Raw genomic sequence first — 12,987 nt, forward strand, 5'->3', positions numbered from 1 at the left:
GTTGGTAGTGGCATCATGCTCTGGGGCTGTTTTTCGGCAAATGGTACTGGTACATTGCACAAAGTAAATCAAATAGTGTAAAAGGATGAGTCCACCTAAAATTTCTTCAACTTCACTTCAAACCAAGAAGCTAAACAGTTGAAACTTGGAGACAACTGGGTTTTACAATAAGGCATCCTGAATACACAAAGAAACTGGTTTTGGAATAGATAAAGCAATCATACATTTCAATTGGCCTTATCAAATCCCTGATCCCAACCCTGTTGATGTATAAGTATGCTTAAATGCTGGGTCCATGCCAGGAAACCATCCATCCATCTTCATCCGCTTTATCCGGGGCCGGGTCACGGGGGCAGCAGCCTAAGCAAAGAGGCCCAGACCTCCCTCTCCCCAGCCACCTCCTCCAGCTTATCCGGGGGAATACCAAGGCGTTCCCAGGCCAGCCGAGAGATATAATCTCTCCAGCGTGTCCTGGGTCTGCCCCGGGGCCTCCTCCCGGTGGGACATGCCTGGAACACCTCACCCAGGAGGCGCCCAGGGGGCATCCTTGTCAGATGCCCGAACCACCTCAGCTGGCTCCTTTCGATGTGGAGCAGCAGCTGCTCTACTCTGAGCCCCTCCCGGATGGCCAAACTTCTCACCCTATCTCTAAGGGAGAGGCCAGCCACCCTTCGGAGGAAGCTCATTTCTGCCGCTTGTATCCGCGATCTCGTTCTTTCGGTCACTACCCACAGCTCGTGGCCATAGGTGAGGGTAGGGACGTAGATTGACCGGTAAATTGAGAGCTTCGCTTTTACACTCAGCTCCCTCTTCACCACGACGGACCAGTGAAGCGTCCGCATTACTGCAGCTGCAGCCCCAATCCGTCTGTCGATCTCTGGCTCCCTTCTCCCATCACTCGAGAACAAGACCCCGAGATACTTGAACTCCTCCACTTGGGGCAGGAACTCATCCCCGACCCGGAGTGGGCACTCCACCCTTTTCCGGCTGAGAACCATGGCCTCAGATTTGGAGGTGCTGATCCTCATTCCCGCTGCTTCACACTCGGCTGCGAACCGTTCCAGTGCGAGCTGGAGGCCCTCACCCGATGAAGCCAACAGAACCACATCATCTGCAAAAATCAGAGATGAGATTCTGAGGCCACCAAAGCGAAAGCCCTCCGCCACTTGGCTGCGCCTAGAAATCCTGTCCATAAAAATTATGAACAGAACCGGAGACAAAGAGCAGCCCTGGCGGAGCCCATCACCCACCGGGAACGAGTCCGACTTATTGCCGGCAATGTGAACCAAGCTCTTGCAACGGTTATATAGGGATCGAATGGCCCGTAGCAATGGGCCAGACACCCCATATTCCCACAACACCTCCCACAGGACACCCCGAGGGACACGGTCGAATGCCTTCTCCAAGTCCACAAAACACATGTAGACTGGTTGGGCAAACTCCCATGCACCCTCAAGTATCCTGGAGAGGATAAAGAGCTGGTCCAGTGTTTCGCGACCAGGACGAAAACCGCATTGTTCCTCCTGTATCCGAGGTTCGACTAACGGACGAACTCTCCTTTCCAGCACCCTGGCATAGACTTTCCCAGGGAGGCTGAGGAGTGTAATCCCCCTGTAGTTGGAACACACCCTCCGGTCCCCCTTCTTAAAGATGGGGACCACCACCCCGGTCTGCCAGTCCACAGGTACTGCCCCTGATCTCCACGCAACATTGCAGAGGCGTGTCAACCAGGACAGCCCTACAACGTCCAGAGCCTTCAGGAACTCGGGGCGGACCTCATCAACACCAGGGGCTCTGCCACCAAGGAGTTGTTTAACTGCCTCAGTGACCTCGCCCCCGGAAATTGGCGGGTCATTCCCCTCATCCCCAGACTCTGCTTCCTCCTCGGAAGACGTGTCAGTGGGATTAAGGAGGTCCTCGAATTATTCCTTCCACCGCCTGACAATTTTCTCAGTCGACGTCAGCAGCGCTCCGCCAGCACTATACACAGTGCAGGTAGAGCACCACTTTCCCCTCCTGAGACGTCTGACGGTTTGCCAGAATCTCTTCGAGGCAGTCCGAAAGTCTTTTTCCATGGCCTCTCCGAACTCCTCCCACACCCGAGTTTTTGCTTCAGCCACTGCCCGAGCCGCATTCCGCTTGGCCTGTCAATACCTGTCGGCTGCCTCTGGAGTCCCACAGGCTAACCAAGCCTGATAGGACTCCTTCTTCAGCCTGGTGGCTCCCTTCACCTCTGGTGTCCACCATTTGGTTCGGGGATTACCACCACGGCAGGCACCAACCACCTTGCGGCCGCAGCTCAATGCAGCAGCTTCGGCAATGGAGACGCTGAACATGGTCCATTCGGACTCAATGTCCCCAGTCTCCCTTGGAATGCTGTTGAAGCTCTGCCGGAGGTGTGCGTTGAAGATCTCGCGGACTGGGGCCTCTGCTAGACGTTCCCAGCACACCCTCACTACGCGTTTAGGTGCACCAGGTCTGTCCAGCGTCCTCCCCCGCCACCTGATCCAACTCACTACCAGGTGGTGATCAGTTGACAGCTCAGCCCCTCTCTTTATCCGAGTGTCCAGAACATATGGTCGCAGGTCTGCTGATACGATTACAAAATCGATCATCGACCTACGGCCTAGAGCGTCCTGGTGCAATGTGCACTTATGGACACTCTTATGTTCGAACAGGGTGTTCGTTATGGCCAAACTGTGATTAGCACAGAAGTCCAATAACAAAGCACCGCTCGGGTTCAGATCAGGGAGGCCGTTCCTCCCAATCACGCCCCTCCAGGTCTCGCTGTCGTTACCCACGTGAGCATTGAAGTCTCCCAGCAGGACAACAGAGTCTCCAGGTGGAGCACCCTCCAGCACCCCTCCCCCCAGGGACTCTAAGAAGGCTGGGTACTCTGAACTGCCACTCGGCGCATAAGCGCAGATGACAGTCAGGACCCGTTCCCCGACCCTAAGGCGCAGGGAACAAACCCTCTCGTCCACCGGGAAAAACCCCAACGTACCGGCAGCAAGCCGAGGGGATATTAGAATACCCACCCCAGCCCGCCGCCTCTCACCAGGGGCAACTCCAGACTGAGACAGAGTCCAGCCCCTCTCCAGGAGACTGGTTCCAGAGCCCAAGCCATGTGTAGAGGTGAGCCCGACTATATCTAGCCTGTACCTTTCAACCTCACGCACTAACTCAGGCTCCTTCCCCACCAGAGAGGTGACATTCCATGTCCCTATTGCCAGTCTTGGCAGCCGGGGGTCAGTCCGCCAGGGCTGGGTCCATGCCAGGAAACCAACCAATTAAAATTAATTTCAATTTTCTTGGCAGAATGGTAAAAAGTGAATATTTTCTTAATCAGAGTATAACATCAAGTCAATTAAACTTTGGGATAAACTTCTGGTCAGTTAAATAGCAGAGGGGTTGTTAATCAGTTTCAGGTGTTTCGGTGTTAATAAATGAACCACAGGGGGACCAGAGGGGGAGCAATGACACAACCCCAAAAACAGGAATGGTTTTACGGCTGGAGACCACTGACCTTTTTTCTCCTCCTCATCTTATGTGACTGTTTTTTTTTAACCAGTTCTGCATTTAGCTAGATTCAGTGTCGCTACTGCTACCATGAGGTAATACCTGGACCCTACAGAGGTTGCACAGTTAGACCCATTAATCAGTTTCACTCAAATCACATGTGACAGATGTGAAAGGTCCTGGAGAAGCTGTGGAGAATGATATGCTGCCTGTAACATTGTTCAGCATGACCAGTTTGGTGGTGGTCAGTGATGGTCTGGAGAGGTGTATCCATGGAAGGATGCATGGACCTCTGCAGGCTGGGTAACGACACCCTCACTACCATTAGGTATTAGAATGAAATCTTTGGGCCAGTGATGCTGGGTTCCTTCTAGTGTATGACAATGCCTGGCCTCATATAATAAGAGTATGCAGGGAGTTCCTGCAGGATGAAGGAATTCATACCATTGACTGGTCGCCGTGCTTGGGCTAAATCCAATAGAACAACTCTGGGACATGATGTTTTGGTCCACCTGGAGCTGCTAGATTGCACCTCAGGCTGTCCAGGAGTTCAGTGATGTCCTGGTCCCGATCTGGGAGGAGATCCCCCAGGAACATCTGTCGTCTCATTAACTCAGATGTCAGGCGTGCACACAAGCACATGAGACACACAAACTACTGAGTATCATTTTGAGTTGCTGCAATGAGCAGTGACAGCCTGCCACTTCTTTTTTCATTTTGATTATCAGAGTTTTCTTTGAATTGCCATCAAACGATCTGCCATCCTTTCGTTCCTAACACATTACTCAGTCCACATGTCCAGCGTGATTTTTCCCCCCACAGAACTCTGATGTGTTCTTTTATTTTTTTGTGCAATGTATTTGTGGATTAGAGAAAAAACTAAATAATTTTGGACAAAGAACAGTTCAAAGAAAACATTAAAAGCCCAAAATTACCATGACATTTATGCCTTTGATAAGTGTATGTAAACCATCCACAAGTGGTGAATTTGTTGGACAAAATCACAGTGAAGCTTGGAAACATGCTAAGAAGGTGTGAACCAGCTACTATTAGGTTTTAACAAGGTTTTCTTCTTCACTTTCCCAGTGCATATGTTCAAAGACAGAGGCTATTAATAGCTACCTGATCCTCTGATAAGTATGGCAACAGGAGGATTATCTATCCTAACAGATCCAACACCTCACTTAGGGCGTGTGTGTGTGCACGTGTGTGAGAGTGTGGCTTCAGGGTTTCATCAGTGGCCTGGGCTGCAAGAGGGTTTCTGAGAGGGTTGTATGTGACTCATTCACCCTACTTTGGAGACACTAAATCTATCTCTGCTCAAAGACTTTCAACCTCAAGTGTTTCCGATGACCAGTGTCTTTACTGTTCTTTGTCAAAAGGTGTCTACAAAGGTTTAAAAAACAAGGCTAACAATTAAATTGTATTAGTATAATTTTAGACTTATATTTAATTTACAATTAAAGCTGTTAACTATCAATGCAGATGGTTGTTGCTTTAAATCACAAACACTGTGACATACAGGTGCCGCATATTAAGATCATATGGTGGCTCCAGTAACTAGCTTTACAGTGAAAAGTAAATGAAACATAGATACCAGAGTCAGCCTGACCATGTCTTTTACAGTACCTGGAGAGAGTCTTGGACCTGGTCAGAGCCTTGGTGATGACCAGAGATGGGGCGGACTGACGCCGGTAACTCTGAGACTTTGTGCGCTAAAAAAGCAAAAGAGAAAGATGGCTGATGAAGGGGGAGGGAAACATTTCTAATATTAAAATTGCATTATTAATGCAAAGCTACAAAGCTCGATACGCAATATTTTTTCACATTTTTACTGTGACATTCATACCACATGGCATCCATCAAAGAAACTATTTTGCAATTAAAAATTACGACTGTGTATGGTATATGGAGCTTTGTTGTTTCTGATTGGCTGGTAAGAGAATAACACCTCACAAGAAATGAGAATGGTAAAAAAAAATAGCAATGGTGGAAAAAGTATCGTAAGAACAATTGCGAAGTTGTCTGCCACAAAAAAGAGACATGCTTGTCAGCCTCGATAATCTACCTAAATAATGTCATTTAAAGTTTTGGTTTAGTACTGCAACTCACACAATATCTGACCACACTGCTTAGTGAGTGCTTACTGAGAGTTGGACTCGATGCTTATGTGATGTTTACACTCTCCTCATTTGTTATGCAAGTGTCCTAATGTTCAACACATTCATCACAGCATCAGGGCTGACTATGGCCTCCAAAAGGACAGGGACAGCAGAACTGAGCTTAAAACACAAAGGAATGCCAGAGCATTTCACAGCAGCCTCTGTTTGTTTTTGCCATGACAGTTCTGACCTTTCTCACATGTTAGTAAAAATCCAGTGTGTGTAAAAACAACATTTTTCATGCTACCTTCCTACTTTCACTTGCTTGGGACCATGTTGATATCCTGTTTTTCTTTACAGGATCTGATTACCCAGGTTTCCCACATAAGGATAATTAAAGTTTCATTGAATCTAATTGTAGAAGGATTTGTCAGCATGAAACAGGGCTGCAAACAAACATTACATAACTACAGTTCTTTCACTGGATGTCAGAATACCACACTGACTAACACAATCAGCTAATACATTGATCAGTGGTTTTTGGACAGGTTAAGTGGGTTAAGGTAGTCTTTTGTTTTGTGTAGTTATTACATGTAAGTCATAGATATGTGAAAAGTGTGAAAACACATTTTAAAGATAACAAGCTCTTAATCGTGCTAGCAGCTCCATCATTCTGTGATTTCATAAGTCTACTGCTAATGTCAGCAGGCTAAAAGAGGTTACAGTGGTTCCACTGACCATAATTAGCTTGTCATTAGTGGTATTTATCATGTTTCATATAAACAGTTTCACATATAAATGTGTCTCAGGAACAAATGTGAGCAGCATATTTAGCTAAAAGTGCAGTCAGGTTGCATTTTGGTGACTGTGAAAATTTTTAAAGAATGGTGCAACTGTGTTAACTGCAATAACTTTTGGGGATAACGCCGCTAAATTAGCCTAATATCAATGATATTGGCTTTTTGAGCCATTGGCTTATTTCAAATAAGAAGACATCTATCAGTAGCAGTGGCAAGTTCTTCTGTTGTGATGCATTAATGTGTTTCTGGATGTTTGAAGAAAGTGTAATTATTAGTTTAGCAGTTAATTTATAATGGTTTGTTTCCCTGACAATCAAGCAGATTAGCTTACTAGCTATAGTGCCAGCTTGGTCATGTGACCTTTCCTGGCAGGGTTGTAGCAATCCCTTGCAAAGCTTGACAGGATTCATCCTCTGGGGACCACGAAAGCCTGTATCATTTCGTGTTAATTCGTGATGTCACTCTGTCCAAACACTAACCTTAGAATTCTAAATGTGGGAAAACCTCAGTCCGTCTTCATCCTACATCCACCATGCACGTCCACACATTTTTCACAATGTAATAACATTGATTTAGCTAGGTCACAGGCTGCTGAAACATTCCTTGTACTCCAGTTACAATATTACAATGTTACCTTTCAGTCCTAAAAATACACCAATGTTAGCTTCCGTGAAAAAGTGGGTTTACTGTGGGAAACAGCGACTATAAAAACCCCCAATTTGTCTAACATAAACATAACCTAAAAATAGTTTAAAAAATAACTGTAGTGATGATGAACTCACTAATGTAACAGGACAATTGCTCATGCAGCTTTCTGCCCTTTCCACCAGAGTTTATAGTATTTACACAAACCGTTTTCCTTACACTGACACCGTGTTTCTGCATTTTTGCATTTTTGACTCAGCACATTCATCAAGCACAGCTGATGTGTAACAGTTATCACTAAACCAAGGACAGAGCGCTGGCTGTGCAGTGAAGGAAGACTTTGTACCACAACTTTTTACAGTAACTGCAGAGAAGAATCACTGGGAAAAAATACTTTCAATGAATGGAACAATATGTATACCTATAATAATTAAAAGCTATTTTTATTACTGATCTAATTAATTGATAGGTTATTTTTAGTGGTGGCAGTAATACTGCGTGGTCCATTGAACACAACAGTCTGATATTTGATGGGTAACAGTTTAATTATTTCCACTTTTCTGTCTCCTCCTCACTTCAGTAAAGGATTAAAAAAGCTTTAAATAAATGAAGTGATGTTTGATGTATTACAGGGCAGCCTGTACAGGACAGTGTGCCTAAGGAAATAGCTCTGAAAAAAGCAGAACACTATATTTGGTGTGTGTATAATATCATCATTATTAACTTTTAAAAACGTGTTAATCTGTGATATGAATTCTCTCGCCATCTGCCTTTTGTCTTATTTTCTGCAAGTAAACCTCCACTCATTTATCGGATAATTACCACCACAAAGAGTCACAAAGTAGTGACACTTCTGAGTCTAATTGTCAGCGGGATAGTTTTAGACCATCATGAAATACAAACAAACACAAAAACAATTGATTTGCGACACTGGCATAACAAACAGAGTCAAATTCTGTCTGCACCACATAAAGCTACAATTCTTCACAGTTTCTATCTTTACAAACTGAAACAAACAAACATTTGATGCTTTTTACTCCAAAATAAACTTGAATGACTACCTGATGATCAGAATAGATTAGCTGTGGACTGACAGCTACTGTTTCCAATACAGAAGACACTGCATTTATCATAGAAATGGTTTCGGTACACAGAGAATAGTTAATACCAGTAAAACTGAAACGCATGCTTTGACTAAACAGCCTGGGGATGATAATCGATAACAATAAAACCCTTTAAATCTGATTAGCATTTGAACACATGTATGAAGTAGTTAGCCTGCAGAAAGAGTAAATGTGAAGTGTATACAAGACACACCACATTTGAACACCTCTTTAACTCACACGTACCGTTTAAATGCCACAATTATCTAAACAAATACAGGAATTTATGACATTTTAAGTGTTTATTTTGTCGACAAGGCCATGACTAAAATTTACGTCTATAAATCTATTCATTCTATAAGTTCATGTATTAATGTCTGCATTAAGAAGTTTTTATTTCTTAATAAGTAAAATAAATTGATTAAAATAACTTAAAAAGTTATTTTACTCTTCTTATGACCCATGAGTTAAAAAGAAAATTAAAATCAGAAAAGGGGCAGAATATCTTGAGATGATGTAATAATGACATCACAGGCTACCAACGTTAATAATCAGTAGGTTATTAAAACAGTCTGATGACACACTTTGTTTAGATCAGTGTTTTACTGGAGCTTGAAGACACTCATTAGTTTACAACCTTGATTTATTTTTTTAATCTTATAAGTTGACCTCCTGTAGAACTGCAAAACTATCACTGACAAAATTTCCCAAAAGCTGCTTCGGCTGTTTGAACACCTGTCACACTGATCTAACCTCCCAACCGACACACTCATTCATAAAGTGAGTAGGCTGTCCCTTTTCACGCGATGTAATTAGACAGAAATGAATTAGAAGGAAGTCTGTCTTTACTTTCAAAAGAGCAGAACTGTCTGCTAAGGTGAGTGAAAACACAGACTCTTACGCGCAAACGTACCCGTTTGTGTTCCTGCTGCGCGCCGCCTCGACTGAGGCTGTCCTGTTGCTGCTGTGGAGACATGTTGTCCATCCAGCCTCCAGACGCCCTCCGGCTCACTGTCCAGCTGTCCTCGGGTGATGCAGGAGTGAAAGAAATCCCATTAATAAACTCCGACTCCCGGAGATACGAACCATTTCACCACAAGCTAAAAACTTGTTTGCGATTAGATCGCGTGAAGGAAAAACTACACGAAGGAAATTTAATATTAAAAAAAGAAATAAAGAAGGAAAAAAGGTCGGGAGGAAAACTAGCTCAGGTTTCGTCTATCTCTTTGCCATCAACGAATAGCCGTGCTCATGCGTCTCCTGTCTAGATTATCAGTTGCTTTGCCACTTCTTAAGGCGTCTTTACGCATAGAACGGAGGCGGCGCCATAACGCTGCAAAAAATAGGTCCACCTATTTTTAACCAAACTGTTTCATTTACTCAGCGAACAATCAGATTTACCCGAAAACAAACAATGCTAAAGGTATGATAAGCTGTTTGCTTAGGGGATCAGCTTTTATCGAGAATTCTACAGGGATTCAGCAAGTGGGCCAATGAAGTTTCATTACTCAAGCAAACAACATTAGAAAAAAGTCCCGTTATTTTTACTGTCAGCTCGTTACTGTGTGCTGAATGAGATCTCTGTAAATGAGTTTATGTGTTAGATTGGTCTCTTGTTAAATCAAGTGACACAATTACCTCATTATCTAATCTGAAGTTAAATCAGAGTGTAACAGTCTGAAGACCTAACGTGCATCTTTTCAAAAACATCCAAAACCCAGTCAGTGACACCTTTGTAAGGCCAAAATGTTAAACTTTTACGCATATCCCAATCTTGAGATGCCATTTTTATAATGCTAGTTGTTAAAAACATTGGTTATCAGTCATCACGCTGAGGATTTTCTATGAGTCTGTGGTGGCCAGTGCGATCCTCTATGCTGTTGCATGCTGGGGGAGCAGGCTGAGGGTCGCAGATGCCAACAGACTTAATAAACTGATCCGTAAGGCCAGCAATGTTGTGGGGATGGAGCTGGACTCCCTCAAGGTGGTGTCGGAGAGGCGGATGCTGTCCAAGATAAAGACAATGTTGGATAACACCTCCCACCCACTCCATGACATGTTGGTCAGTCACAGGAGCACGTTCAGTGAGAGACTGAGATTACCGAAAAGCACCACTGAACGACACAGGAAATCATTCCTGCCTGTGGCCATCTCCCTGTACAACGCATCCACTTAACACACTGTTTGCTGCTACAACTACACATGTTTCTTTTCCAAATATTTATTTATAAGTGACTTATGTATGTATGTATGTATATATATGTATATATTGTACTATTCTTAGTTAGCGTATTGTCTGTCTTGTCTTAATGTTGGTTTAAAATGGAGCACTGTAACAAAAAATAATTTCCCCCAGGGATCAATAAAGTATTCTGATTCTGATTCTGATTCTGATCACCTCATGTTATGAATATGAGATAAGTTTCTTTTGTTGCAATGTCCCGAGAACTAAACTGATATAAAAACATGAAAACAGGAGGCTACTCAGGCACATTTGGGAGCTTTTCTATGTTGACTAGGTATGTTGGTATGAATTATCCCACTTTTTGTCAGTCATATGGAAAAGAAAGTTTTCACAGAACCCTTTAATTACTTAAAATAATAATTTTCAGTATGACTTTATCAGTCTCTCACTTCATTATCGGGTCACATCAAAGGTCACATGACTATAGCTAGTTAGCTAATTTTGGTCCACTGTTGTGTACAACATTGCTTCAGTTCACTGAGGTTTGTGGACATCTGTTTATACATAATTCTCTTAAGGTCTTCCTGCAGGATTTCAATCCGATTGTTCAGTCTGACGTCACTAACCGTGTCTGGACCTAAACTCCGCTGCAGGTCCATATATCAAACAAAGTATGGCATTACTGAGAGTTGAAAAACTGTCTAAAGTCTTTCATCTTTAATAAAATGATCAGCGTTCTGCTCTACCAGGTGTAACAATTGAGTTTAACATCCAGGCATCCATGAAAACGGAATTTATAACATTTAACGGAGTTAGAAGTTAGCAGGGAGTTAGCTCGCTAGCTTCTATCTAAATACAATATAGCATGTCCTGACTGCGGGGTTTTGGAAACAAATTAAAACGTACAGCTCTGCTATCACTTCCAGCATAAATGAAGACAGAAAACTAAACAGCAGTGACGTTTGTAGGGTTACTGAAGTTGGGCTAGCTGGTATATAATGATGTGCTACGTGATCGCTAGTGACACAGCTATGTTAGCATAACATAAACAGTGAAGCTGGAGGACGAACACTAACACTTTTCCACTTATAAAAGTTAACGTTAAGGTTCCTGATAGTTAGAGACAAATGCAATCGCATGGCAGGATGCTGTAAACGGACCAAACTTCAGTCAGGAGAACAACTGAGATAATCCATCCACAATACAAGGTTAGTCATTAATATACTGCAACAACATGGGAATAGAGCAGCTGTGATAGAATACAGCATTAACGAATCAATGGTACAGAAGTGGAGGAAGCAAGAAGAATGAGTTTAATAAAGTTTGATTTATCTGACTGCTTTGTTTCGCTTAATGTGCCTTATAATCCCGTGCACCTTATGGTCCGAAAAATAGGTACTGCACACTGCAGTTTAATGTTGCAAAGCACCTCTTTTTAACTTCAGTGGATATTATACATGGTTATGCTCAGGATATGTCAGCCCATTTCTACTGGAAATGCCTTTTGGTTAAACTTTCAGCAAGGAATTTGCATTTGCACTGTTACATTTTTATAAAGCTTTAATGTACATAAAAACCAGCTTCTTGTTTAAGTGAAAATAAATGGAAGGTTGTCTTTTTGTGCTAGTAATGTTGTGGAGTTGTATTTTGTCTGGCATCAATTATATCGTCAGTTATATCGTTATCGCAAATTTTCAAATATATATCGTGATAAATATTTTTGGCCATATCGCACTGCTCTAGTAGTGAAGACAGTCAGGGGTAAGAAAACAGTCAGCTATGTTAGCATAATATAAACAAGCTAACTTTTTTTCCACTCAATAAAAGTTACCGTGAGTGTTCTTGGTGGTCAGGAACAAATGTAATCGCATGGCAAGATGCTGTAAAAGGACCAAACTTCAGCCAGGAGAACAACTGAGATAATCCATCCACAATACGAGGTTAGTCATTCATATACTGCTGCATGGGCTGGGCTGTAGTTACATCGTAAGGTTTTAAAAACTGAGCTTAAATAAATGATTAGCGGTAATAAAAGCCGAGGGAGGTCAACAGTGATCACTGTCTGTTTTAGGAGCTTTTTCAGATCAAATATAAGAAAATACATAACATTGAACATGTTAACAACACAAAAGCCATATTAAACACAGACTACTTTAGGCCTGGAAGTAGGATTCGTTGCATCATCACTGAACAACCGGATAGGGTTGAGGTCAGAACTTTGCATCATTTTAACACCTCGATTCTTTTATTTTTCAGCCATTGTGTTATAGATTTCTTCTATTTCATGACCCAATTTCATATTTGACTCTAAAATACTCTGGTTTACAGAGTTCATGATTGACTCAATGACCACAAGGTGCCCAAGACCTGTGGCTGCAAAACAACCCCAAATCCTCACCCCGCCTTGCTTGATTGGTATGAGCCATTTTTGCTGATATGCTGTGTATGGTCTTCACCAAACATGGTGCTGTGCATCATTACCAAACATCTCCACTTTAGTGCAGTCGGTCAAAAAGACATTGTTGTAGAATTGTTAAAGTTTGTTCAGACTTTGCTGTCATGTTCTTTTTAGAAAGAAGAGGCTTTCTCCTAGGAACCCTTCCAAACAAGCCATAAGTGTTCAGTCTTTTCCT

General features: G+C 42.9%; 1 protein-coding gene across 2 annotated transcripts in view; it reads right to left on the bottom strand.

Moving 5' to 3' along the window:
* Positions 1-9,615, bottom strand: part of LOC146547701 (rho GTPase-activating protein 20-like) — a 31,822-nt gene extending 22,207 nt beyond the window's left edge. Inside the window, exons 1-2 of one of the 2 annotated variants that reach the window (XM_085264681.1) lie at positions 9,083-9,615; positions 5,149-5,234 (exon numbers count right to left, since the gene is read on the bottom strand). In XM_085264681.1, the coding sequence (XP_085120807.1) occupies positions 5,149-5,234; positions 9,083-9,154 (158 nt within the window). In that variant the 5' untranslated portion in view covers positions 9,155-9,615. The remainder of the gene's footprint in view (positions 1-5,148; positions 5,235-9,082) is intronic. The other variant, XM_085264682.1, reaches the window with a different exon arrangement.
* Between the last annotated feature and the right edge of the window lie 3,372 nt (positions 9,616-12,987).

Source organism: Mchenga conophoros, linkage group LG23 (genome assembly GCF_057382185.1).
Source record: "Mchenga conophoros isolate Kocher_MC1m ecotype Shallow Benthic linkage group LG23, M_conophoros_male_GT1.1, whole genome shotgun sequence".
NCBI classification, from domain to species: Eukaryota; Metazoa; Chordata; class Actinopteri; order Cichliformes; family Cichlidae; genus Mchenga; species Mchenga conophoros.